At 52.7% G+C, this 26,553-nt stretch overlaps 2 protein-coding genes across 4 annotated transcripts in view; one reads left to right on the top strand and one right to left on the bottom strand.

Moving 5' to 3' along the window:
* Nucleotides 1-6,680, top strand: part of VKORC1L1 (vitamin K epoxide reductase complex subunit 1 like 1) — a 58,620-nt gene extending 51,940 nt beyond the window's left edge. Inside the window, exon 3 of the mRNA XM_075565020.1 lies at nucleotides 2,836-6,680. Coding sequence (XP_075421135.1) covers nucleotides 2,836-3,062 — 227 coding nt within the window. The 3' untranslated portion in view covers nucleotides 3,063-6,680. The remainder of the gene's footprint in view (nucleotides 1-2,835) is intronic.
* On the bottom strand, nucleotides 933-23,010 carry LOC142462794 (beta-glucuronidase-like). Of its 3 annotated transcripts, none has more exons than XM_075565018.1 (12): nucleotides 22,712-23,010; nucleotides 21,112-21,297; nucleotides 20,823-21,004; nucleotides 20,603-20,745; nucleotides 19,783-19,970; nucleotides 19,005-19,157; nucleotides 18,280-18,458; nucleotides 18,046-18,192; nucleotides 16,500-16,584; nucleotides 14,940-15,116; nucleotides 12,337-12,472; nucleotides 933-1,467 (listed from the first exon to the last, which is right to left on the bottom strand). In XM_075565018.1, exons 1-12 carry the CDS (start codon nucleotides 22,934-22,936, stop codon nucleotides 1,451-1,453), a joined length of 1,818 nt encoding a protein of 605 aa, XP_075421133.1. In that variant the 5' UTR covers nucleotides 22,937-23,010; the 3' UTR covers nucleotides 933-1,450. The 3 variants fall into 3 exon arrangements, with proteins under 3 accessions (XP_075421133.1, XP_075421132.1, XP_075421134.1); XM_075565017.1 differs by lacking the exon at nucleotides 933-1,467 and adding an exon at nucleotides 8,095-9,795; XM_075565019.1 differs by lacking the exon at nucleotides 933-1,467 and adding an exon at nucleotides 11,771-11,950.
* Between the last annotated feature and the right edge of the window lie 3,543 nt (nucleotides 23,011-26,553).

Below are 26,553 nucleotides of genomic sequence, written 5' to 3'. Positions count from 1 at the left end.
TTGCCATCATCATTCTCGAAACATTTTTTTCTGCTTGAGCCCTTGTTATCAGCTCCTCATCCCCCCCCCCCACTGAAACTTTTTTTTTAGGGGGGAGGGATTAACATTTGTGTTTTCTCAAAAAAAAAACAAAAACATTTTATTGGGGGCGCATACAATTCTTACCACAGTACATACATACATCCATTGTGTCAAGCACATTTGTACATTTGTTGCCATCATCATTCTCAAAACATTTGCTTTCTGCTTGAGCCCTTGGTATCAGCTCCTCATTTTTTTTCCCTGACTGAAACTTTTTTTTTGGGGGGGGGGATTAACATTTGTGTTTTCTTTTAAAAAAATCATTTCATTGGGGGCTCGTACAATTCTTAATCACAATCCATACATAAATCCATTGTGTCAAGAACATTTGTACATTTGTTGCCATCATCATTCTCAAAACATTTGCCTTCTACTTGAGCCCTTAATATCTGCTGCTCATTTTCTCCCTTCACATGCATATTTTAAAATAAATTTTTATCTGTATTTAAAAAAATGTTTTATTGTGAATTGGGTGAAGGCTTCAGAGAAGATCATTAGTTTTATATCCAGCAGTTGATATACATTGTATTTCATCACATTCATCGCAGTCACACATTTTTAATGTTAAGTGTCTATCATCAGAGACCCCTGTGAATTCATGTAACGGTTTCATACTCTGATTAAGTTTGAGATACAACATTTTAAAATTTAATTTCCCCATGTGAATCAGGGGTAGGGTTAAAAAGCCAAAATATATAAAAAAGGACCGAAAACTTTTCCTCCATCCTCTGTGCCCTCCTGTGCAGTCTCCCCCACGGCCTCCCCCAGGCAGGGAGCTCTTTTTGTCCATCTCCTAGAGGTTTTTAAATGTATATACAAGAAGACACAACTGCATCGTCTTAATCTTTTAATACAGAAGCCAGCTATTATAGAAGATGTTCTAAAGCTTGGTGTGTTTGGATTTTTGGGGGGGCCCCCCCTTCCCTTTGAATCACCCCCCAACAGTTTTATTGACCCATAATTTACATATCATAATTCAATAGTTCAATCAATCCATCATATCAAGGAGAGTTATACAGTCACCCCCATTTCAATTTAGAGCATTCACCATGCCACCTCCCACCCCTCATTAATCACCTCTTGGTGATGATTCCATGTCAGGACATTGTCCTCATTCTTTACACAACTGCAGAAAATTCCATTGTGTGGTCGGACTGCCATCTATGCTGTCATCTCTTTAGAGTTATAGCATATTTTTAATCCTACTGAAAATGTCCCAAGGCCCAAGTACCCGCTCACATTGCGTTAGGGCTGGTTCCCTACCAGCAAGTAGTCGTCGAGCACTGGTTAAGTGCCAGGGGTGCTCCGGTTAGTGCCTGACACCTCTTCATGGGATCCGCACGCCGACCGTAGAAGGTAGGTATGGTTCTTAATCTAATATTGTAGCTGAGGAAAGAGGCAGGGAGAAAGAAAACAATTTGTTCATGTGCTTTCAAGCTTTCCTGGGTAAAACTGAAGTTAAAGCATTAACTTTTGAAGTTGTAGAAGTTTACAGCATAGGTCAGAAGGTCACCAAGGGCCAGATAAAGGGTTTAGGCTTTATATGATGTGGCTTCTACTCACCGCTGCCTTAGTCATGTGAAGACACTCACAGACAGTACAGAAACAAATAAACGTGGCTGGGTTCTAATAAAACTTTATTTATAAAAGCAGGTGGTGGGCCAGATTTGCTCATTGCTAGAACACGCAATTTAGCAGCATTTTAGTCTTGAAGAGCTTCTTCCAAACTCGTTGCCATCCAGTTGATTCCAAGTTGTAGCTGATTCAGGCGCCATTGTCTAGTGCTCACTGGTCCCAGGGACAAGTCAAGCGCCAGTGATCATGCCGCAAGCCCATCGGCAACTTCGTACCTTTCCCCAGCAGGCACCAGGGAGTTCAGCTCCTTAATTAACTTCTTTAATGCTACTATACCCGTTTTCCTCTTGTTCTGAAATCAGTGCACATGTTCTCCTACTCCTGTCTGTAGAGTTTACAAAAGGCCGCACGTGAAGAGCTCTGAGAAAGGAAAGAGTTCTGGCAGTTTTTTGTCTTGAGCATTTTTTTCTACATCTGGTTTGACTCCCATCTGGCCAAATGTCTGCCCCACCTGCCTGCCCTTTCTGAAACATTGATCATGACTCTGGTTGGTTTGATGTCAACACCATGCTGGTGTAATGATCTGCCATCATGGATCTCTGAGAAGCTCTGGTGGCGCAGCAGCTAATTGCCCCCTGGCTGCTAACCCAAGAGGTTGTTGGATCACGTTCACCCCAGGCTCCATAGGAGAAAGACTGGGTGACCTGCCCCTGTAAAGATGACAACCTAGAAAATTCTACGGGGCAGTTCTGCTCTGTCACATGGTGTCACGCTGGGTCATGAGGGAGCCTGCATGAGAAGGACCAGCATCAGGGTCAGGGTCAGGGCCCCGCCAGAGGTCTGCAGCGTGGAGAGCAGCTCTGAGCCGCACGTTCCCTCTTTCATTGAGAGTTGGGCTCCTTAGTTCACACGCCCGCTTGCTCATGTGGTGTGGTTGCAGGCTGGCATGTTCCCTCGGCACACTCGCCCTCAAGCGCGTGCTGCCTATGCAGTACGTAGTCGCTGCATCGGGAAGGTCGGAGGAGTGGCAAACTGTAGCCATACTGGTACCATGCCACCCATCATTTCCTTCTCCGATACCGGAGAGTTTTAACAGCAAATCAGCATGTGCTGGCTGTGGACGCTGGCGCTCCCGCGATGTGGAGACCCCGCTGAGCCCTGTGTCCCCTTCTCTTGCAGGCCTGACGGCGAGCGCAGTGGCGGCTTTGCTCCTCATGACGTCCTCCATCGCGTCTGTCGTGGGCTCCTTGTACCTGGCTTATATTCTGTACTTTGTGCTCAAGGAGTTCTGCCTCATTTGCTTCATCACCTACGTGCTGAACTTCCTCCTCCTCATCGTCAACTACAAACGACTAGTTTACTTGAATGAGGCTTGGAAACGGCAGCTGCAGCCCAAGCAGGACTGACGGCCCACGGACTCCTTGGTGAACAGTCTCTCAAGTTCCTTTTCCATTAAGTTTATTTTGCAGCAGGTTTTTGATTTTTTGTTTTGTTTTTATTCTTCACAACAGACACTTCCCCAAGAATTTCCAAATGATTTTTTTAAATCTTGTAAATTAGAAGGGGTCCTAGCTATTTTTGTGTCAATCTTCAGTTAAATATGGATACAAAACAAAAATAAGGATATGCCAAGCCAATCAAAGACAAGCTTTAACTTTGCTTTGAAGAGATTTCTGAAATAATAAAATGTCGCCCAGCCCACCCTGCCCCAACTGTCACGTGAGCAACCATTGATAGTAATTCTCTAATGTGTATAAATTCAATTTCAGGTATAACTAATGTGATCATGACATGAAACTATTTTAGAATAGATACTGTATTAAATATTGCCATGTTTACAACATGTAAAATGTTTTTAGCCGATGGATTTAAACATATAGATTCAACTAGAATCCATTTATGTGATATTTGTAAATAAAGGTAGAACTATTGGATCCACCCCTGCAGGACTTACTGTACACGGGTCAGTTGAAGGTACAGCAGTGGAGAAGCGGCAGCTCAATGCTGACCGGTGACTAGTGGCACTAGGACACCCATCCAGAAGCCCCAGCAGCCGTGGGTAGAGCATCAGCAGCAGGATTCCTAGGGTGTCTGGTTCTCTTTCATCTTCCTCCTCAGAAAGGGAGAGATGCCCATTTGGATGTTCAAGTCTCAAGCTTGTGCTTAGTCCTAAAACTGGACCTATTGTGAACTTCCACAGGAAGTCATCTGTGACCAGACTGCCAGTTCTTGGCCTTGAGGACACTAAGGATGAAAAGTGAGTAGATTTCTTTTAAGAAAAACTGGAGATATTAATGTGGCGTTTTGAGGTCCAGTGTCTTAGTCCAACCGTTGAATACCGACGCAGATCTGTTTCCGTAATACTGGTGCCAGTCAATCAGCAAGACAGTATTATGATGGCTGTGCTGTACCGGACACGCCCGAGCGCTCCAGAGTTTTAGTTTTGTCTCCTGGTTGTTTCATTCTGCACTAACGAACCAGATGTCTAGTTGCGCTAGCTTAGAACCAGACACTAGACCTGTCAACTTGAGGGGCTGGTGGGCCGGCAGGCTGCTCAGTGTGAGGGGGAGGACCACAGACAGATCTGCAGGTGAAGCGGGAACGTCACCACTGCTCTCTGAAAATTACCCAAGTGCATCTTTTTTCCTTTTGACGGCGGCCTGAATGAACCCACATGAAAATGGTGAAGAGTCTGTCTCTTGGCTCACATCTTCGGTCTGAATGTTAAAAGTGCCTTCTGTCTGAAATTCTCATACCAAATATTTTATGTGTTGGACTTGGGCAGAAGTCTCCCTTCCTTCCTTCCTTCCTTCCTTCCTTCCTTCCTTCCTTCCTTCCCTTTCTCAACTTGAAGTAGAAAGCTTGCATTCTTTAGGAAAGACTCTGACTGATCATTTTATCCCTTAGATGGAAAAGTAGTAGTAACGCCTTTGCTTCCAAGCGGATTAGTCATTATGTTTTTTTAAAAAAGAAAAAGTTCATCAGCCCGGTCACTTTTGAGGGCATCAATTGCCTTCTTTTTGTAGGGAGGGGACAGGCCCTGTAAAAGAAAATGTGTCGAGTCAGCAACTGTTCAGTCGTTTTCCAACTGTCATCATTGATGCCAAGGCAGGTTTAAGCCTGAATTGTCCTGAACTTTTAACCAGTGTCTAAAAAAGATGGCTTCCTAGACTTCATCACGGCTGAAGTTCCCCCATGAATGTGAATCTTTTCAATGCTTGTGTTACTGTGTATGTGTTATTCTTGCATCTGAAACCAGATAAGAACTCTAGGAAGGACTGATTGAATACCTGGTGTTTATGGAGACACCAGTCCTCATGGGACCAGCTGTCCGAGGTCACCTTGTCACCCTGCTTCCTGTCCCCCAACAGCCCAGGCTGGTTCTCTTTTTCACCCTCGAGTGGAAAACGGCTCAGCACTTAAGGCGGCTGTGGTGCAGTGTCGAGCGGCAGCACTGGACAAGTTCCTCATGTCCCGATTTGAAATGGCTTTTCACCCTATTGATCTCCATCTGCAAAGTACAGTTAAAGCTTGTCTTGATGTTGCATTCTCACAAATGTCTTCAGCATTTTTAATATGAGGAAATGAAAACATGCTTAGCCAGACCCTTCAGGGTCCCCAGCCCCTTCCGAAACCTTGGGGAAAATACCACTGTTTCAGATGTATTAAAAAAAAAAATTGGGTTTTGCCACATTGTAAAGACCCATTAATTTTTTTTTTCTGAGAGATGAACCCACACTGCCTGAAATCCCAGCAGCGCAACACCAGTATCTCAGTGAACGGCGGAACCTTGTTAGGCGCTACGTATTTTGGCATTTTTGCCCGGGAAGTTTGGCTCCCTCTACACCTTCTGTCCTACCTGGTAGAGAGGGCAGTGGGGAAGGCACTGACTTATCAAGTTTGAGGGGGGTTACAAGACTCTTTTAAACGGAATATTTTAGCATGGCAACATGACTAGCCATCAGTTTTGAAGGATAAGAGGAAAGATGGCTTTGTTGGGGTCTTTGACGTGATTCCTAATAAGTGAAGCTTCTTCATATACTCGACGGTTGCTTGCAGAAGTGAGATGGTGTGTGTCAGGAGAAAGCTGTAAAGGGCTGGGCGTCCATCCAGAGGGCTTCATTTGGCGTCTCGCTGCAGCTAGTTGCTGTCAGTGAGGATACGCTTCTGGTGCGATAACTCAGGTTTAACTGTGTGCCAGGAATTACTCTCGCAACTTGATACAGATGCATATCTCCATTATTTTGAAAGACTGTTGAAAGCATTATTTTCGTACAGAGAGGCAAAACCTCACCTGGTACCAGGGGATCTTTGGACCTACTAGGTAGGACATAGGCCCAGAGGGTGGTGGAATTAAAACTATTTGTTGGCTTTCATTTGCTTGGTTTTCATTGATACTTTAATTTCATTGATACTTTAATTTTAAAAGACTATCTGCAAAAGCGCAACGTTACCACCGTCACGACTTTACAACTTAAGATTGGTACCAGTGCTCGACATCAGTGAGCACGAACAGGAAGTGTCGTCTTGAAAAGCAGTATTTAGACAAATGCCCAGAGAAGCCCACTGTCACCTGAGAGCCGTGTCTGGCTGATCAGCAACCCTTCTGCTCATGTATTTGTTCCCAAATGCCAGCATTGGTGAAACGTTCCCAGGCGATCTAGGCAGCAGCACTTCAGGATTCCTAAATTGTCAGAAATTCCCTTTGGTCAAACAAAAGGTGGGGTGGGGGTGGGGGCTCCAGGCTAAACATTTTTAGACCAATTGGCCCAGAAAAGGTGAAGTGTGTCAGTACTGTAATACTTAGTGTTTAGCACAGGCTAAATATTAGGTATTGGGTCTGTATAGTACGTTCCATCGAAAATATCTATCACTAGTGCTTTGTGCTCCAGAGCGAAGTATCCACTGGGAATGGGCTTCACGGGGCAGATTTCCCTTTAATAGAGAGAAGAATACTCTTTATCAGACATTGAGCGCACCGTTTTGCTAACTGGTAAATAAAAACAAATGTAAATATGTAAGAATGTTTATTTGTTGCACATAACTTTTTTGGTATAAAAATAAATGTAGCCGTTACCTGTGGGAGTTGTGCTGCATCTTTCTTACAGTGCAGGGGTGTGCTGCAGAAACAGAGCTGAACACATCGCTTTCCATCCCAGAAATTGACCATGAGCAACTCATCTGTACCGGTAGACTGCTTTGACTGCGCTTAAGTTATTTCCTAAGCTACGTCTCTGGAGATTCTAGTGCCTGGAATTCCCATGGTTTTAGGGTGAGTGTAGTCGTCAAGCGTGGATGGCAAAAAGTGTCATCTGTTCTGCAGGCAGGTAAAAAGCAAAACCAGTTGCTGTCGAATAGTCCCAACTACACCGTAACTCTATAGGAGGGGTAGGCCTGCCCTCCAGGGTTCCCAAGCCTGAATCTGCAGAAGCCAACTGCTGCATCTCAAGAGAGGCCGGTGCTTTAGAACTGCCGAGTGCATACCTACTATGTTACCAGGGCTCCTTGTAAGCACATGCCAATTTCCATCCAGTCCATTTTGAGTCACAGTGACCTTCTAGAACAGACTAAAGCTGCTCCCAGGGTTCCCAAGACTGTCTTTCGGGGAGCAGTCAGCCTCATGTTTCTCCTGAGCAGTGACTGATGGGTTCAAACTGCTGACCTTAAGGTCACCATGGCCCCTTTATCGGCACATAGGATCTATTCTGTTAATCATGATTTCCTACTTTTTGATTCAGTTTTACTTTAGCCTAGCCTAAAAACTCTATTGCTGTTAATATTGGCAGGTGCCATTGAGTTGTACAACAGAAAAAATTCTCACAATTTGTATGACCATCTCCACAATTATTCCTATGTTCTGAGTCCTCTAAACAGGTAACATGTAAGACAAGCGAATCCATTCGTAAGCAGCTTTGCCACAGTTTACTTGTCTGCACTGAGCTTGTTCTCACTGCTTTCAATTCAGTGCTGACTCATAGCAACCCTCTAGGACAGGGTAGAACCGCCCCCGTGGCTTTCCAGGAGTGGAAAGTCTTGGCTTTTCCTCTTGGAGCACATTGTGGTTTCTAAATTCCAACCTTGCAGTTAGCAGCCCAACTCATAACCACTGTCAGCAGGGGTCCACCTGCTCCTGTTTTTAACAGCATCAAGTGCAGTGGTTCTTAACTTTCCTCACGCCGTGGCCCTTTCAGACAGTTCCTCGTGTGGTGGTGACCCCCTAACCATACCATTATTTTCGTTGCTATTTCATCAGTGTCATTTTGCTACTTTTACGAATCCGGCGACCCCTGTAAAAGGGTCAAAAGTGTAACTGTTACAGTTTTTTTTAAAAACCTTGTCAGCTAGAGGTCCTATTATATATCTTTGGAATGGAACGACATTAGATTACTTGAAGTTCAGCTGTAAGACTAAAAAAATTCCTAATTTATTAGAAGCCTAAGAAGCACTGTATCATGGTGGTTATGTGTTGGGCTGACAATCACAAGGTCAGTAGTTCAAAACCACCAACAGCTCCTCAGGAGAAAGACAGGCTTTCTACTCCCAAAATGTTACAGTCCCAGAATCCCACAGGGGCAGCGCTGTCCCGTCCTGTAGCGTCACTAAGTGCTGGAAACATGATGTCAGGTTTTGGGGGTCAGGGGACCTTAGTGATACTATAGGTTAGGCATTGGGCTACTAACCACAAGATTGCTGGTTCAAACCCACCAGCCACTTTGAGGGAGAAAGATGAAGCCATTAATCCCCATAAAGATTTAAGTCTCAGAAACCCAAGGGGATGGAGGTGACTGTTCTACTCCATCCTATGGTGTTGCAATGAGTTGAATCCTAATGAATGGTGTCTTTACTTGATTTTGTAACAAAAACAGGCTAAAAGGTATGACTGCCAAGATGTGGTGTCAGCCACCCAAGAAGGGGCCAGCTGGGTGGCGACTACCACTGACTTGTCACCAACATTTGGTTAGAAGCGAAAAGGCATTTCCCCAAACCATTTCACTTCCATGCTTGACAGATGCTGGACATTTCGCCGATGGAGTTGACAGCAGTGGAGGACAGGAAGGCCCCCTTGAGGAACAAACATGCTCGTCCAGAAAGGGGACAGGCACGGAGCACTTCTCTGTGTAAAGTGGGTCTCCTCGTGTGTTTACGACCTCTGTCCCAGCCGTCAAGGCTGGTCTGTGAACGTCCTGGAAGGGTTGATGATTTGGGCCTCCCACCCGCATGGAGACAAAAACTTAAACCTGTTTTCTTAGGTTCGTCGTCTGGTGAACATAAATGCAAACAAGCCAAGCCGGTTGCCCTCGAAGTAATGTCTCGTGGTGGCTCCGTGTGTCAGAGTAGGGCTGCGCCCCATGGGGTGGTCAGTGTAAGCCTAGCAAGCTTTTCTTTCAAGGTGCCTCTGGGTAGATTTGAACCACCAACTTCTGGTTCACAGCGGAGCACCTAACCGTCTGCAACCCCCAGGAATTCCCAAGTGTACCGGTGGTTGTTGGTTGCTCTTGGACTGATTCCAACTCACGGCCACCTGGCGGTTGTCCCAAGGCTGACTCATAGTGACCCTTCCAAGACTGTAACTCATTATGGGAACGAAGCCCGGCCTCTCCTGTGATCGCAGCCCAGCGCGCAGCCACTGCCCCGCCAGAGCTCCTCCCGGGGGTTGCAGGTGTTAATTCCTCTGACTGGGGGGGGGGGTCAGGATCTGGGCCCCTCCGTGTGCCATGTCGTCCATCGACCCCATGGGCGGGCGGTCACTTAAGCCAACTCTTTCTGCTGGAAACGCCTTTATTTTCTCACTTCCCCTTCCTGGCCCTGAGCGTGAACATTCCCAGCGCTTCCAGGGCAGGAGCGTCTGGGAGCCTGGCTCAGTGTGCGCATGTACATGCACGTACGTGTGCGCACCTGCGCGGTGGCTGCCCCTCGCCGGGTAGTGGTGACGCGTGAAGTCCCCGAGACGAGGCGCTGGGGTGTCGGCGCAGCCTTACAGGGTGAACAGGCTGTTCCCTGCGCACTGGGCCGACCTCGCCAAAGACGAGGTCTCGTTGGCAATCCTCCAGTATCGCTCTCGCAAGATGAACGCTGCGCTTTTGGGCTGCCTCTGTCGAGTGAAAATCCCCTTCCGGTTCCCCAGCACTCTCACAGTGGCTGCAAACAGCGAAGGCAGGCATGTGCTTAGACCATGGCCCCCGGGCAGAGGGCTGGGGCCCAAGTCCCTGAAGTGACAGCTGCCACCCGCCTCCCTGCTACCTCACCGCCACGGGTGTTATTCTCTACTCTGTTGTGTGTACAGGGGGTGGGGGTGGGGGTGGGGGAGGTAGAATGTCCCAAATGATTTATTCTTTACTTCCCAAGCAAGTGTGTAGCCCTTTGGGTGGGTGGCTGGCTGCTGCCTGCTGTCTGGTCACCGAAGGGGACCTGGGCCAAAAACTGGCTCTGGGCAAGACTCACGTCGGTCTTACATTGAATTATGACCTTGTGGGGCCGGCTCGAAACTCGTGGTGCTGTGGCTTTGAGCCTCGGGGCTGCTGTCAGTGAGGCCAACTCTTCAAACCCACCAGCCACTGAGCGGGAGGACATTTCCAGTCTACGAGACCCTCCACGGGTCAAGGTGAATCAGAATCTCCAGGGAAATGGATGTGGGGTTGATTCCAGGCCACGGAAACCCCGTGGACAGAGTAGAACGGCTCTGGAGTGTGGCCATTCAGCAGAGCACCAGGCCTGCCTTAGGAGGGGCCCCGGGCAGGGTTCCAACTGTCATCCTTTTACGTAACATTCACATCACCCAGGGACTCCTGACTCGGGCCTTTCTGAAGAAACCGCTCTGCTAGGAGAGCTGGCCTCCCAGGAAGTCAGAGATGCCCACCAGGGGGTTGCTGGTGGGTTTCTGGTCCTGGAAAGCAGATTCCCAGCTTGGCTCACTTGGGCAGGAAGCTGGGAGGGGAGCAGCGTCGGTGACGACCTTCCCAGGGTGTGCTCTACTACATCCCTGCCCCCCTCACCAAGCAGCCTCCCCACACGAACATCCAAACCCACTGCCACTGAGAAGATTCTGACTCACGGTGGCCAGCGTCTGCCAAATCAAAGGCAAGAAGCGCTTTGCCACCGAAAACTTCGGGTTGTCAGTGTTTTTCCCGTGTCCACCTGCCCAGCTCTGTGCCAGGCTCGCCAGTACGGGAATGCTTCCACTGGCCTGCAGGGGGCAGGCGTGAGCACACGTCGACCTGGCCAGGCAATGGGCCCCAGGTGCACTCATGAAACCAGATCACCATCCTGAATCCGAGGATTTGAAGAGTTGGGAAAATTCCATCACCCTTTCATTGCATTTCCCCACCGACTTTCTGAGGGCCCCGGGGATCTCCAGAAGCTGTTCGTCTCACTTCCGAGTGTGTCCAAGGTCTGTGTCCTCACTCCCTTTGCCTGCTCACCTTGTTCATCGCTTCCTCTCTCTTCATCATCCTGATTCTTAATTAAGACTTACATCGGTCAAAGACCTGCCTGTCTTTCCTGAGCACCTCAAACTGCCACGCTCCCTGTATGCTTTGTCAAGGAATCAGGGGTGGTGGGAGTGGGGTGGAGTGTGTGTATGTGTTTCCAACAACAACAAAAAGGAATCCAGAGGGATAGGGAGGAGAGACACCCCTTAAAACGTCATGGAAGCAGCCCTCGGCTGTCCCCACTTGAGGAAGAGCAGGAAGGTCTTACTTCCTTTGAGGACTGAAATATACCCACCCTTAGAGCACTTGAAAACCGATAGAAAAGAGAACTTCTTGGTGCTCAGTTTCCTACCCTATTCTGTGTTCTGACCCCCACGGGAGAGCCTAGTTCCATACTTGATCCCCAACTTCTCCCACCGTACCCACAGTGGGAGTCACGTTTGAATCTGATTGTCCCTGATAACGGGAGAAAGATGAGGATTTCTCCTGCCATAAAGCCAAAGTCTCTGTGACCCACAGGAGCAGGTCTGCCCTGGTCTACAAGGGCTATAATGAGTCAAATCCGTTCAGTGGCTGTGAGTTTGTTGTTGCTGTTACGCAGGAGCCCGGGCGGCACCATAGGCTCAGATGCATGGGGCTCTAACCTAAAGGTAGCTGGGTCAAACCCACCAGGTGCTCCTTGGGAGAAAGAGGAGGCTGGCTGTGTCAGGAAAGACCTGGTCTCAGAAACCCTCTGGAGAAGTTCTACTTTGTCCTTTAGGGTTGCCAAGTTGGATTTGGGGGTCACTGTTAAATTCCACATTATTAATCTTCAGGAAATCACAAGTGAATCCCAACAGCGTAAGCCATTCAAGGTCGACGTTTTCCTTATTAAGAGAAGCAAACAAAACAACGTTGTGATCTGAAGTTGACTGCCAGGCCTTTCTTCCAGATGCCTCTGGCTGGATTTCAAACCAAGAGCCTTTCCAATCAGTAGCTGAGTGCTTAACTGTGTGTCCCACCCAGGGATTCCTGGGGTCTTCTCAGTGAGAGAGCGCCAAGTCAGCTGTTGTGGCTCAGGATGGAGACCCACCCGTTGGCTTCTTTGAACCACAGAATGAATGACTGGGGAAGCAGGTGAGTGAGGGATTTGCAGCTGCAAAGGCCCCAGCATGCAAGTTGCTCTGCTCAGCCCACACCTACTAGACCAGCTCTGCTTTCCACCAGATGCCCCGAGACCACAGCCCAGCAAAGGCCCTTCCCATCCACTTACACTGGGCGGTCATGAAGTCCGCGAAGTTCCAGATCAACTCGCCCACCACGTACTCGCGACGCTTCTGGTCTAGGACCAGGTGGTACTGCTCCAGGAGGCTCCGCTGGTACTCCTCACTGAACATGATGGGTGGGTCCTGGGAGGAGGGGCAGAGAGACAGGAAGAGGCTCTGTGGGCTCCCCAGACCCAGGCTCCCGGTGAGCTGTGGAGACTGCAGGGCCCGCTGATGCTGGGTGAGGAGGGCAGGTGGGTATGAGGGCACCCAGGCAGCTTGGAGAAATTACTTCTGTCAGAGCTTAATTGGCATCTGCTTTGATGTGCAAATACTTATTACTGCTGTCAGGTAAGGGTTGCAATGCTGAACAAAAGGTCCAAGGTTCAAACCCACCAACAGCTCCACAGGCGAAAAGATGAGGTTGTCTGCTTCCTTCAAGATGTGCAGCCTGGGAAACCCCTACACAGGTGGTAGTGACTGAGCGGCAGTGGCGTTTTGGTTTATAAGCATACTCTGACATTTGTTTGGGCTTCTTTTATCATCTCTACGCTGAACTTTAAAGGCAGGAAAGAGAGGCCTTTGCCCAGGCTTTTTACTGAGCTGGAAGGTGTAGCTGGAGGAGCAGCCTGACAGGAACAACCACCTGGATCTACATTCGTACCAGCCCTTCAGCAGGTCACTAGTCAGTCGGCTCATGTGACTGACAGGGCGCCCTGCCGGCAGTGGGTTATCTGACAGCTGCTACCTACAAGGTCAGCTGTTCAAGCCCACTCGCCAGCCCCTCCACGGGCAAAAGGCACAGCCTTCTTCTACTCCTGAATGGACTTCCAATCTTGGGAACCCATGGAGCCAGTCCTGCTCCGTCCTCTTGGGTTGCTAGGTGTTGGATTGAATTGGCTGGCAGTGAGGGGGAAGGTGGCAGGCAGGGGCCCTGGTGGCATGGTAGTGAAGCACTTGTCTGCCAACCAAAGAGGCTGGAGGTTCAGTGAGCAACACTGTGGGAGCAACACCTGGGAATCTGTTTCCACAAAGACACTCCTCCCAGGTATCAGGCATCATCGGAACAAAAAATCTTAGCATAGCGAATGAACGGGGAGTGCGGAGTGGAGACCCAAACCCCATTTGTAGGCCAATGGACATCCCCTTACAGAAGGGTCTTGGGGAGGAGATGAGCCAGTCAGGGTGCGATGTAGCAATGATGAAACATACAAATTTCCTCTAGTTCCTCAATGCTTCCTCCCTACCCACTATCATGATCTCAATTCTACCTTACATATCCGGCTAGACCAGAGGATGTACACTGGTAGATAGGAACTGGAAACACAGGGAATCCAGGGCGGATGATCCCTTCAGGACAAGTGGTGTGAGAGGTGATACTGGGAGGGTCGAGGGAGGGTGGGTTGGAAAGGGGGGACCAGTTACAAGGATCTACATGTGACCTCCCTGGGGGACAGACAACAGAAAATGGGGTGAAGGGAGACGTTGGACAGGGGAAGATATGACAAAATAATAATTTATAAATTATCAAAGGTTTATGAGGGAGGGGGGAGCAGGGAGGACGGGGGAAAAATGAGAACCTGATGCCAGAGGCTTAAGTGGAGAGCAAATGTTTTGAGAATAATGAGGGCAATGAGTGTACAAATGTGCTTTACACAATTGATGTATGTATGGATTGTGATGAGTTGTATGAGCCCCCAATAAAACGATTAAAAAACAACAAAAACACTCCCCCACCCTCCAAACCACTGCCATGGGTCCACTCCAACCCATCTCAACCCTCTGTGGGGTTTCCCAGACTGCTCATCTCTGCGAGAGCAAACAGTGCCCTTGGGACAGCTGGTAGGTTTGAACCAGCAGCCCACTAACGCTCAGCACCCCCCAGTCTGCACCAAGGGCACAGGCAGAGGCAGGCAATCCTCTGGGCCACTTTCCTCTGGCACAAGAGGTCGCTACAGGTCGGAATTGACTCGGCACCTCACAAGGCTGATGAGCACTGGAGGTAAAGCGAACAAGCGTCCCTCCCCACCCAGCAAGGAATCTGCTGCTCACACGTGTGGCACCGTGAGTGGGGCCCTGCAAGGGAGCGCAGGGGACTCCAGGGGACCTTACAAGCAACAGAACAGCATGATCCCTCACGGAGCCATGGCGGTCTGCCCGTGGGGGGAGTGAGAACCACCACGGTGAAGAACACGTGAAGCCGTCCCTGGGCCGAGCCATGGGAGGGGAGACGCGAAGGCTGCCACAGTGTCTGGTGGACGGTGATTGTGGCCCCAACCTGAGCATCCCAGGAAGAGGTGCCTTCACCGAGTGGAGACCGACAGTGCTGGGTGTGACAGAGGAGGAGGCTTGAAGGCCAGGAGGGGTGGCGAGAGCAAGCCTTCACTCGGGCTTTGTCCTATGAGCTAGAGGACACTAGGTGTGGGTGGGTTATGAAGACCATGGGGGGACCTGGTGGGGGGTTGTCCAGAAAGAAGCCCACTAGGGAGGCTGCCCCTGAGCCCCAAGTCCTGAAGGGGAGCCAGGCCTGGACTGGGTATGTGTGACCTGGCAGCCGAGCAGAAGCAAGGGTCCAGCCGGCACAGGTGAGCGGTCGTTCTGCCTCACTCACCTGGTGAAACCCTGCGATGGCGTCGGCCCCGTACTCGCTCTGAATGATGGGCTTCTGGTAGGTGCTGTACCAGGCCTCGAGCTGCGAGGTGAGCTGTATGGGAACCACTTCCAAGTGTCCAAAGTCATGATACCAGGAATAGTAACTGTTGATACAGATGACGTCCACATACTGGGCCTAGGACAGAGCGAGGACGCCTGCTCACCGACGTGGACTTCCAAGGAGCCTCGGGGTTCAGATGCAGGAGATGGCTGGGGCCCCCGAGCCATCCTGCCCGCCCCCACCTCCACCTCAAACTGCTGGAAATAGAAGTGACTCTACGCTTGTACCTCTTTATGGGAGTGGAACGGCTCACCCATCTTAATCAGAGGGGCTCCTGGGTGTGAACTGCCTGTCCTTCGGTTAGCAGCCCGATTCTTAACCTACTACACCACAAGGGCTCCTAGTCCAAGGGTCCTTGGCACTACATCTATCTGTCCGTCCCAGGGTTTGTGCCCACTCGCTCTAGCTGCTCTCTTGTCCTGCTGCACAGCACCCGGGGTGGCTTTGCCCGTCTCCGGGCTCTCTAGTGAAAGAGCTCCTCCTGCTCCTGCCTTGTTTGACGGTGTGGACTTAATTCCACACAAGGCTGACTCGGACAGAGCCTGGGCTTATGCACATGGACACTGTGTAGATAGGTGAGGGAATGGCCAGGTACAGAAGTGAGGGCTAGGCCATAGCCAGCAGGATGGACCGGTCACTCTCTCCCTCCAGCTGCTGGACCTGGGCAAGGGTTGATCCTTGGATGCACTGCTGCACTCCCAGGTTCGGGATTGCATTGTACCAGCGTTGTCCCCCACAGAAACACGGGTTGGAATGCTAACCCCTATACATGCTTGTTTGGCCAGGGCAGCCACAGCCACGGGACTCGGTCTTAAACTCAAGACTTGCCTGAAGTGACAAGATCAGACTCCGAGAGAGGAGCAAAGACCAAAGGGGGACAGAGGCCGCTGACACCCCGGTAAGCACTGAGGAGCAGACAAGGACCTTCCCTTGGAAATGGCAGGAGGGGTGGGGGGAGAGAGTGAGCAGCCCTTCCCTTAGAGCCAGCACTAGACTTGAACTTGGAGCCCCCTAACTGAGAAAACAGATCGCTGTTTGTTCAGACCACCCACTATGGTTTCTCTGTTCCAGCAACACGAAGAAGGAAGCCCGCAGCCTCACCTCCACCCCCACTTACTAAATCAAATCAGAATCCAAGGACAGGCAGAGTCCCCTTCCTGGTGGACGATCAGCCAGGGTTTGGTGAGAAACAGTGGCCGGTGAACATGGGCGCCCCCGCCCACCTGACATTCCCTGAGCAGGTCAGAAGCAGCTGCCCAGAAAGCCAACCCGCAGTCCAAACGGAGTCCTTATGGGCTCTGCCTGTGCCCACTGCGAGATGAAGCCACAGGTGGGCAGCGAGCGTCCACTTCCTGGCCCTTGGTGGCCTGGCTCTCCCCAGCAGTACCCTCTAGCAAGGGTTAGGACAGGACAGGAGGACAGCCAGTGAGGAGCATTGCGTGGAGACCCCAGGCTCACCCCCAGGTCTTTGGCATAGTTGGTGTTGGTCACATAGGTGACAGGTCGTGTCGGGTCCAGAGCCTTGGTGTGGGCAATCACCGTCCTGTCCACGGGAGGCAAAGACACGGGGACACACAGTCTGTCAATCCCAGCATCACTCACCTCCCCTCCCCAGCCAAGACCAGAACCAGGGCGAAGACCAATGCCTGTGCCGAGACCCATGCTCTCTGCTGCCAGGATGGGGGTCCCATTGCACATGTGCTCTCTCAGACCCAGACCACGCCCCCTGGGCCGGTGCTCGCCCTTGCACTCCCTGGTTCCAACCAGCCCGAGGAGAGGCCAGGAGACCAAGTAGGAGGGTGAGCTGAGGGCTTTGGGCTGCACGCTGCATACTAGTTCCCTCCGGAAGCTCCTGGCCTTAGGAGTGGGTGGGATATGTGCTAAGATGGGAGATTAATTAGTCTAGTAGTGAGGGAGCATTAGCTAAGCGAAGGAGCCCCGTGGGGTAGTTCACCGGAAGCACCTGCACCTCTGCGGGAGGATAAGGAGGCTGCCCGCTCCCAGAGACTTCATTTCAGAAACCCACAGGGGCATATCTACTCTGTCCCAAGGGGTCGCTAGCAGGTAGAATCCTCTCGAGGGCTGTGATTATTGGTTTGCTTCCTAAGCAGACTCAAACGGAAGACATGACAGTCAAGTGACTAGCAAAGATTAGCCCTCGAGAACCCAACCGATCGCAATAGAATATTCCCTAACAGGGTGCTGCCAGACTCCCCAACTCTGGCTCAAACGCAGACTCACTGCCTCGGAGCTCATTCTGACCCACAGCGACACTACAGCACAGACGAGAACTGCACCTGGAGGTTGGGGAGACTACACACCTTTGGGGGAGCACGGAGCCTCACGTTTCTCCCACAGAGAGGCTGTGAGTTGAAACTGCTCGCCTGGTAAGTGAGCAGCCCACGGCAGAACCCTCTGCGTCACCAGCAGTGGCCAAAGCAAAAACACCCCAAATACTCCCATCGACTTGAGTCTGACTCCCAGTGATCCCTGAATAGCACAGGGTGGACCGTGAAGTCATTGAGTCAACACGGGGCCATAAGTGCAAGGCCACACCTGGCCGGCACTTCAATACCCAGCGCACTGATTGGAGTTCACCAACAACCAAAGTTGGTGCATGCAGGACCGGGCAACACTTCCTTCTGTTGCCCAGGGGAGGGGTGGGGGGCTGAGTGAGAAGCAACACAACCACCCCCACCAGGAAGGCCAGTGAGCAAGCAGGGGATCCAGCATGACTCAAAGGGAGACATCCACAGCCTCACCGAGCGGTGGGGGAAGCGACATGATGTTACAAACGACAAGGACAAATGGCAGGGGGAATGGTGAAGGGGAAGCAAGGGGTTTGTGATGGTACCGGGGACCCCTTTCGTTCCAGAAGAGCAGCAGCTGCAGGGCATCAAAGCACAGACAGGAGAGCACACACATACCCGGTGGATCTAACTCTGCCCCCCAAGCAGCTGGTCCACAGGAGGGCTGGGCTGCAGGGGCGCCCAGGAGCACTCACTTGAAGTAGTAGCCAGCAGGCGGCAGGGCAGAGGCAGGCTCATTGGCCACGGACCACATCACCACTGCAGGGTGGTTCTTGTCCCTGCGCACCAGCTCCTCCATCACCTGCAGGTGGTGCTGCAGAGACGCGTTGCCAAAGCTCTCTCTGGGGAAGGGAGGGAGGACAGTGTGCTTCAGCAGCCTCCAGGCAGGGCAAGCGAGGGCGCGCATGGGGTGTGGGGGTGACACTCACACCAGGGAGATGCCCACGCCTGGGCTCTCGTCGATGACCACGATGCCGTAGCGGTCGCACAGCTGCATGGTCTCCTCCGAGTAGGGGTAGTGGCTGGTGCGGAAGGAGTTGGCGCCCAGCCAGCGCAGCAGGCCGAAGTCCTTCACCAGCAGTGGCCAGTCGAAGCCCTTCCCGCGGATCTGGGGGCAGCACGTCAGGCAGAATGGGCAGGGGACCCTACAGGGTCCAGCCTTCTGGAGCCTGTGTCCCTCCCACTGCCCTTCAGTCAACCACCACTCCCACTGAAGCTGCAGGACAGAGCAGAACTGACCCGCAGGGCAGCTGGTGGATTTGAACTGTTGACCTAACAGTCAGCAGCCCACCAATTAACCACTGAGCCACCAGGACTCTTCATGAATGGATGAGAAACCAAACCTGCGGCTCTTGAGCTGATTCTGCTCATAACCACCTTGTATGGCGTTTCCAAGGCTGGCAGTCTTGTCGGGAATAGACAGCCTCATGTTTATCCCAAAGAGCAGCTGGTGGGCTTGAACTGCCACCTACTTGGCAGCTAAGCCCAACGCTTAACCCACAGCGCCAAAGTCCAGGAGAAGTGCCCGGCAGCGGGTTCTGCAGGCCCTGCGGGAGCAGCTCAGCAGTGGTGATCTCGGAGCTGCCCTCCCCTGCGGGGTCCGCGCAGTGGGGCAGGGGGTGCCCGCGGGGCGCACACGCGGGCACACACTCACGTCCGCATCCTCGTGCTTGTTGACCCCGTGGAAATAGAACGGCTTCCCGTTGATGAGGAACTGGCGCTCCGTGACGGCCACCGTGCGGATCCCCACGGGCAGCGTGTACAGGTCGGTCACGGGCCCCGTCGGCGCCTGCGCAGTCAGCCGCACCTGCAACCCGCACGCAGGGCATGAGAGAGAAAGACACAGGGGAGCTACCCCCACCCCACCCCACCCCTACCACCACCATGCTCCAAGAACTGGGGACCCCACCACGGGCTGACAAGGCGCAGGCTGGGGGCACAGTGGCATCTAGCAGGATATGGAAACAGCAGAAAAGTTTCTCAACAGGTTAAGATGAGAGACCAGGCCTTTCCGTGCGGTGGGGTGTTACTCGCCAAGAGAGGAGGTCCCTGACCACCCCAACACTCCAGGCCGGTGGTGGGGCTCAGTGACAGAAAAACAAGGAAATCAGCAAAAACGGGCTTTGCACAAGGCCCTGGGAGCAGGTAGCAAGAGTGGGGGGGAAGGGGGCAGAAGTTGCTCTGAGCTGCAGTCAAGAGGGTCCCGCCCGGAGATGGGCAGGCTGACTGCCCGGCATAAGGACTAACCAGCGTCCCAGCTGCACATGTGCACACTGCTGGCGGGGCCACGGTTCTGCACTCATTTACACCATTTTCAAATGAATAACCATCAACTGAGTGGTTTGGGCAGCTGAGAGGACCTGCCGGCCCTGCTGGCCCAGGCCTGGGCAGGTGAAGGGAACAAATTTGACCGGAGCCCATGTGACCAATACCTCCAAGGAGTACAGGTAGCCAGGGTGGTCGTGCATCAGGTATGGCCACCAGAGGTGGGCGCTGGGCACCTGTAGCTGGCCCTGGTCCCCGGGACCCTGGGCCACCACTCGACCTTGTGCATCCAGAAGGCGCGTCTGCAGCTGGTAGTGCTGGCTGCCCTGGACGGAGATCTGGTAGTTCACCAGCCCTGCAGGAGACGAGCAGGCCTGAGGGAGACTGGGCTGGGCCACACAGACTGGGACCACCCTTTCCCACCACGGCACTGAGCCCCCAGGCCCTACAGAACCACTGTGCATTTCTGGGGCTCCCTCTGCAGTGAGTGGACATCCGTGGGGCATGTGACTGTAATCAGGACCCCACTTCTCCTTGGGGACTGACTAGATGGGCTTTCAGAAGCTCTGGTCCACTCAGACTGGATTTTCACTTCTGAGAGGGAGGGGCTGCCACGTGTCTGGCTGGCTGGCTCTCTGCCGGGACTTCAGTTTCCTGACTAAGACAGACTAGGAAGAAAGGCCTGGAGGTCTACTTCTGGAAATTGGCCAAGGAAAACCCACTGGGCTCCGCACAGAGCCTGTCTGACAGAGTGCTGGGACATGAGCCGCCCACACAGAGGCCACGAGAGAGGCCTGTGGCTGGGAGGGGGTGTGGCCCTGGGGCAGCTTTTGCTCTGTCGTCTGTGGGTCGCCGTGAGGTGGAACAGACTCAATGGCAAACGCACAGGGTGGATGGGGCTGTCAGCAGTACAGGTGCTCCAGGGGGCGGGGGCAAGGTGGATCTTTGTGAACCTGGCCGAGGACAGAGCCTGCCAGGAGCCCTTACCAGTGTCTTGGTCCATGCCAGTGGTGACTGTGATGTCATCGAGGTATATGGTGGGCGTGGTATAGAGGAGCACTGGCCGGTGCAGTCCGGCATAGTTGAAGAAGTCAAAGGCTGTCTTCTGGACAAAGTAGCCCTTGGGGTACCTGGAGTGGGAGGACAGTGGCCTCAGCTCCCTGCTAAGGCTGATGGGCAGAGCGGGCAGGGAGAGGGCGCAGCTCACTTGGAGGGGTCTGTGCTGTACTGAATGGCGCCGGGCGGCAAGGTGGTCAGGCTGAGCGTGTTGTTGATGGCGATGGTGACCCGGCAGGACTCCTGGGACCCGCCCCGCACCAGCTTGCTGATGTCGGCCTCGAAGGGAAGGTGGCCCCCCTCGTGCTCAACCACATGCACCCCATTCACCCACTGCAGATACGGGGAGAGGTGCCTGGGCATGAGGGGGACACCCTGCAGGCTCATCCCCTCCCCACGCCCAGGAAAGACAGGCTGGGCCTGCAGCCCAGCACACTGACCACAATGGCATAGTAGTGGGCACTGCCAATCCTCAGGACCACGCGTGTGCCTGGGTCCTGGGTCCACCGCTGGGGCAAGACCACCTCCCGCTCGTACCACACCCAGCCGATGAAGTCACGCAGCTCCCCAGCCTGGGTCACATCATTGAAGCTGGAGGGGACAGGTATGTCCAGGGTGGGACCCAACTGGAGGGAGAAGACCAGAGTACTTATCAGACCCACCTTCCCCACCTCTAGGCCAATAGCCAGGAGTCCAAGTCCAGGAAGAGCTGGTAGGCCAGATTTGCCAGAGGGAAGGCTGGACACGGCGACTGTCAGACCCAAAGGTTCCGGGACCCCTTCTCCCATTCTGCACCTGCTGTGATCCCACTGCCTCTCCAGAGCTGATATGACCCCTCACTGCGTTGCCCTTGCTGCCACAACACAGCTACTGCCCAGCCAGTAGCTGGTGACAGCAGGGTGTCAGCTCATGGCCGCAGGCACCAAGCAGTGGAAGATGAGAGAGGCTAGAGTCTGCCAGACACCCCCACGGGACATCCCTGCTTCAGGCCCTAGAACCCTGCAGGCAGGAGGCCAGCAGGAGCAGCCAGAGGGGCTTCAGCTCGGCTATCAACACAGGGTGATGCCTTGTGGTCCCAGACGTTCATCCTAGGCTGATGACACAAGGACAAAGGTCTCCCAGAGAAGCAAGTGCCCAGGACCACAGGGACCTGAAGCAGGACAGATCTCAGAGACCTGACATTGACTAAGAATCTGATGATGCCCCGATTACACGTAGGGAGGAAACTGTGAGCAGGGCGCATGTGTCCCATCACAGCCCTTCCTCTGCTGAGTGCCGGTAGCAGAGGTAAACAAAAGGAGGAACTGGGAGAGGCAGGGGGTCCCTGCTGTTGCAGTGGCTAACTGAAAATTCAACAGTTCAAACCCACCAGCGGCCCAGTGGGAGGAAGGTGAGACAGTCGGCTTTTATATGACCACTGCTTTGGAAACCTTGTGGGGCAGGGCCACTGAGTGCGACTGGACCCTGCAGGCAGGGGTGGTTGGCTGGCCCTCCCTCACCCCAGTTCTTTGTCAGGGTACACCCAGGTCAAGAGGGAGAGTTGGGTGAGGCCCAGGATGGCCAGTGGCAAGTCCCATGGTCTGCGAAATCTTGGCACCCAGGAGCCTTCCTCCCAGCGCCCAACTTCTTCCAAAAAGTGCAAACCCGCCTCAGACCCCCTGCCTTGGGTCTGGGTGCCACTGGCATTGCGCTGACCCAGCCTTCGTCCAGCCGGAGGGAACTGCGACCCAACTCATCCTGGCCAAGACCTGGCAGCCTCTCCTTTCCTGTTCGGGCCCTAGGCCGCCCCCCCTCCGCCCTGCGAGTACTTCCACTTCCTCCTGGCCAGCGACCCCTGGGTCCACAGGAGAAGGAACTTGGGGCGCTGGGCGCTGCTCTCCCACCACGTGGCTTCGAGCGCATCCCTGTCCCAAGACCCCGCTCCCTCGCCCACAAAGCAGGGATGAGGGAGTGGGGAGGCGAGTGTCCCTGCCCGTGTCCTGCCCTGCCAGCCACCCTCCTTCCCCAGGGGCGCCCCCTGGGCCCCGGGGCAGGGCTGACCTCCCGCAGCGGCCGCTGGTACCACTGCTGCTCGAAGCCCTGCCTCCGGTTGGCGGAGAAGTCGGCGCGGAAGCTCCAAAGGCCCCCGAGTTCCTTGCGCTCCCGCGACGGGCTCTCCCGGGGGTACAGCATCCCGCCCTGCAGCGCCAGGCCGCAGCCCCAGAGCAGGGGGCCCAGCACGGCCACCGCCGCCGCCGTCCGCGCCATCGCAGGCATCGGTACCATGCCCCGGGTCTGCAGCTGCAGCGCCGGCGTCTGCTCCGTGCCGCCGGGAAGGCGAGCGGGAGCCCGGGTGGCGGTCACGTGGCGCGGGAGGGCGTGGTCACGTGGCGCCAGCGCCGCGGGCTCGCTGGCCATCTTTGATGAGGGCGACTGCCTGCCTGCCCCGACCTCGCCTCATGGAGCTCCGCGGCTGGTCTGCCAGTCCGTGAGGGAGCCTGGACTTCGGCTTTAGGGATGGCGCCGCCCATCTGCTCCCAAAGGCTCAGATCCAGGGTCTGCTCTCCTGCCCTTTGACCCAGGCTCCGTGCCAGCCCTTGCCACCCCTCGGGGGATGGAGCACTGACAACCCATGGGCAAGCGGCCCTAGTGGACCCAGTACATCTCAGCCTGCAACGCCTCCACGCACTCTTCCTCGCTGGGCTCAGGCGCACATTCTGCTAGGCCTGGTGGCCGCCAGCTCCCAGGACCACCACCCTGGCCTGCATCTGGGGCTCACATTCTTGCCCAATCTTCCTTGCCCAATCCTTGTCGCGTTCAGCAATGTAACCTTCTGACCGTGGGCTGTGATACTGATCGTGAAGTCGCCCAGGATAGCGGAAATGAGCACACTCTAATCAGCCCCAGCTGTTAGGTGTCCCATCCGGTCCTTTCCAAACCGTAGTGACCCTATGTGCGACAGAAACACTGCCTGGGCCTGCACGATCCTCACGATTGTCCTTCCCCGTGTGCGCCCTGGGGCACCACTGTGTCCATCCATCCTGCCTAAGGCATGCCTCATTTTCACCTTCCCCTGCACTGGGCCAGCCTGACAGCAAGTCCAATCCAAGTGAGAGGAAGTTTCAGCATCCAAGACAGATGTGTTTGTTCTCTTGGCAGCCCAGGACTTTCAATAGTCTTCTCCAGCACCATCCTTCCATTACATCCCTGCTCCTCTGGTCTTCCGAAGTCAGTGTTCAACTTTCACAGACATCTGAGATGATGGGAACCACTGTGGCTTAAGGCAGGCACAGCTTTTCAACACGTCAAAGATTTTGTTCAAGAGTTTGTTTTGGTTTTTTTGGGGGGGTCAGCACCTGGAGTCAGGCCAAGGATGTCTGTGCTTAGCTTTGGACCAAAGATTGGCAGCTCCCTTCTACCCAGAGGCTTATCAGAAGACAGGCCTGATGACCCACTTGCAAAAAACCAGCCACTGAACACCTTAGGGAGCAAGGTTCTCCTACCACACAGGCCGTGGGTGACCCACTGGGTCCCCTTCTGGTTTACTGGTAGACACAGGTAAGTGCTACAGGCTTTTTCCTCCCAATAGAAAATTTCAAAGCGGACAGGAGGGTACAAAAGCAGATATAGTATGCTCCCATTTGGCTAAAATTAGACCCAGGTTGGTGTATAGATATGGTAAAAATAACATTGTCATGAATAAATCAATCAGCGTGAACTAGGTTTGTAGAGTGAGGAGTGATGAACAAAGGCCCCCCAGTCCTGACCATGGTGAGGGTTAACATGCTGTTCTTCAGCTTCTGTCTGTCCGGGATCTTGCTCTTTGTGCTGGTGGGTGACTCAAACTTGAAGTCCCGTTTGTTTGGGAAAGTTGGTCCCTGAATGCTGAGACGGCTCATCTTGATTGGATGAGGGTTATTGAGGGATACTGATAGTTAGTGCAACTTCACACTGGCACCTGCTGATAAGGAAAACTTGCCTAAATTTTGATTATGTGTCAAGTTCTTGATTCTTTTTTAAAATCATTTTATTGGGGGCTCATACAACTCATCACAATCCGTACATCCATCCACTGTGCCAAGCACATTTGTATATTTATTGCCATCATCATTCTCAACACATTGGCTTTCTACTTGGGCCCTTGGTATCAGCTCCTCATTTTTCCCCTTCCTCTTGACTCCCCCCTCCCTCATGAACCCTTGAAAGTCAGAAACCATGTAGTAAGGAAGACAGTGATCAGTGTTAGATATGAAGATAATAATAATGTATAATTTATCAAGGGGACTCGAGGGTGGAAGGGGGAGAGGGAGGGAAAAATAGGAGCTGGTACCAACGGCTCAAATAGAAAGTAAATGTCTAGAAAAGAATGATGGCAACCTAGGTACAAATACGCTCGATGCAATTGATGCATGGATTGTTATAAGAGCTGTAAGAGCCCCCAATATAATGACCATTTAAAAAATCATTTTATTAGTGGCTCGTACAATTCTTATCACAATCCACGCATACATCCATCGTGTCAAGATAAAATAACCTTTATATATATATACACATATATATATATGAATATATATATGAGAATCAGGGTTCATCTATTTACATTCTCTTCCTGTTCTGTTTCCCACACATCTACTTGATCCACGGTATAAGACAACGAATGATGTGTCATAGGGATGTCACATCCTCTTAACGTTACAAATGGGACCAAACTCCTAGCAATCCTGGAGGACAGGGGAGAACTGCCCCTGTGAGTTTCTGGGACCGGAATGCTTTACGGGAGTAAAACCCCTGTTTCCTTCTTCAAAAATGCTGGTGGTTTCAGACTGCTGTCCTGGAGGTCAGCAGCCCGATGCGTAAGCTCTGTGGCACCAGGGCTCCTTGACGAGTGGAAAGGAGGGTCAAAGTGCATGCATCAAGGCTGAATCCTATGACGGAGAGATCAGACATATCCAAGCAAACATTCTCAGAAGCTGGATGAACAAGTTCTCCGTCAGCTATAATGCCCAATACCGAATTCATTGTCCTCGCAGCTTCCGCGATGCTGGGTCGTTAGGTAGGAGAAGCTGTCAGCATCAAGGGACATGAAAACCATCTCGACACAGTCCCCTTGCATCTTCTCCACTTCACACGGTGCCCCTCGCCCCGGGCCTGTGCATGTGGGCTCGGGCCTCTGGCTCGGTGGAACCAGAAGAGCCTTGCCCACTATCGATCTTCACCCTTCTCAGACCTACATTTGGGCCCAACCTCCCTCAGAAGTGGCTTTTCAGTGCTCCGTTTCCCTTTTTCTGATCTAGCACAACACCTCAGACTTTCCTTGCAGCCTTTACAGATAATAAATAAAGTGATCATCCAAGAATAAAGTTTTCATGCAAGAACCCCGGTTTCTGATCCAGTTGTAAGGGTGACTTGGCCGAGGCATCTGATTGCCTTTGACTTCACAGGCTGGAGGTTTAAAATCAACAGCCCACAGCCCATTTCAGTGTCCTGGGTGGGGGACAAGCACCTCATGCCCTTAGTGCTACCTCAGTTGTTTGGTGACAGAAGACTGTGGCAGTTACATAATCTCCTGTCAACATGAGGAGTGGAGTTTAACCTGTCAATCAGGCCATAGCCAATCATGCCTCTGTGTAGGCATAGTCTTCTTCTGAGGATTCTGGGAACTCCTGTCTTCCTCCCTGGAGGTGGGACACACACACTTTCTCTGCAAGACATTCCTGTTGACAAGCCACATGGAGCTACACTGATGGAGCCAGAACCCTGGAGCTGGAGGAGCCACATGGAGACCCATGCCAGCGCTGAGATGAGATGCTTCCACCACCACTGGATCCACAAAACTTTCCACCCACTGACCTGTGATCTTGCTGCATTCGCATCATTGCATGTGTTGCTTGAGTCTGAAGAGG

Source organism: Tenrec ecaudatus, chromosome 12 (genome assembly GCF_050624435.1).
Source record: "Tenrec ecaudatus isolate mTenEca1 chromosome 12, mTenEca1.hap1, whole genome shotgun sequence".
Classification (NCBI taxonomy): Eukaryota; Metazoa; Chordata; class Mammalia; order Afrosoricida; family Tenrecidae; genus Tenrec; species Tenrec ecaudatus.
The sequence above is the reverse complement of the archived record's forward strand: the minus strand, read 5'-3'. Positions and strand labels throughout refer to the sequence as shown.

Coding starts and splice junctions, on each gene's coding strand:
- LOC142462794 (XM_075565017.1), bottom strand. CDS start 22,936: ATGGTACCGATGCCTGCGATGGCGCGGACGGCGGCGGCGGTGGCCGTG. Junction 21,005..21,111: donor CCCACTACTATGCCATTGTG/GTCAGTGTGCTG, acceptor CCGTATCTGCAG/TGGGTGAATGGGGTGCATGT. Junction 16,585..18,045: donor CCTGCTGGCTACTACTTCAA/GTGAGTGCTCCT, acceptor TCCCGTGGACAG/GACGGTGATTGCCCACACCA.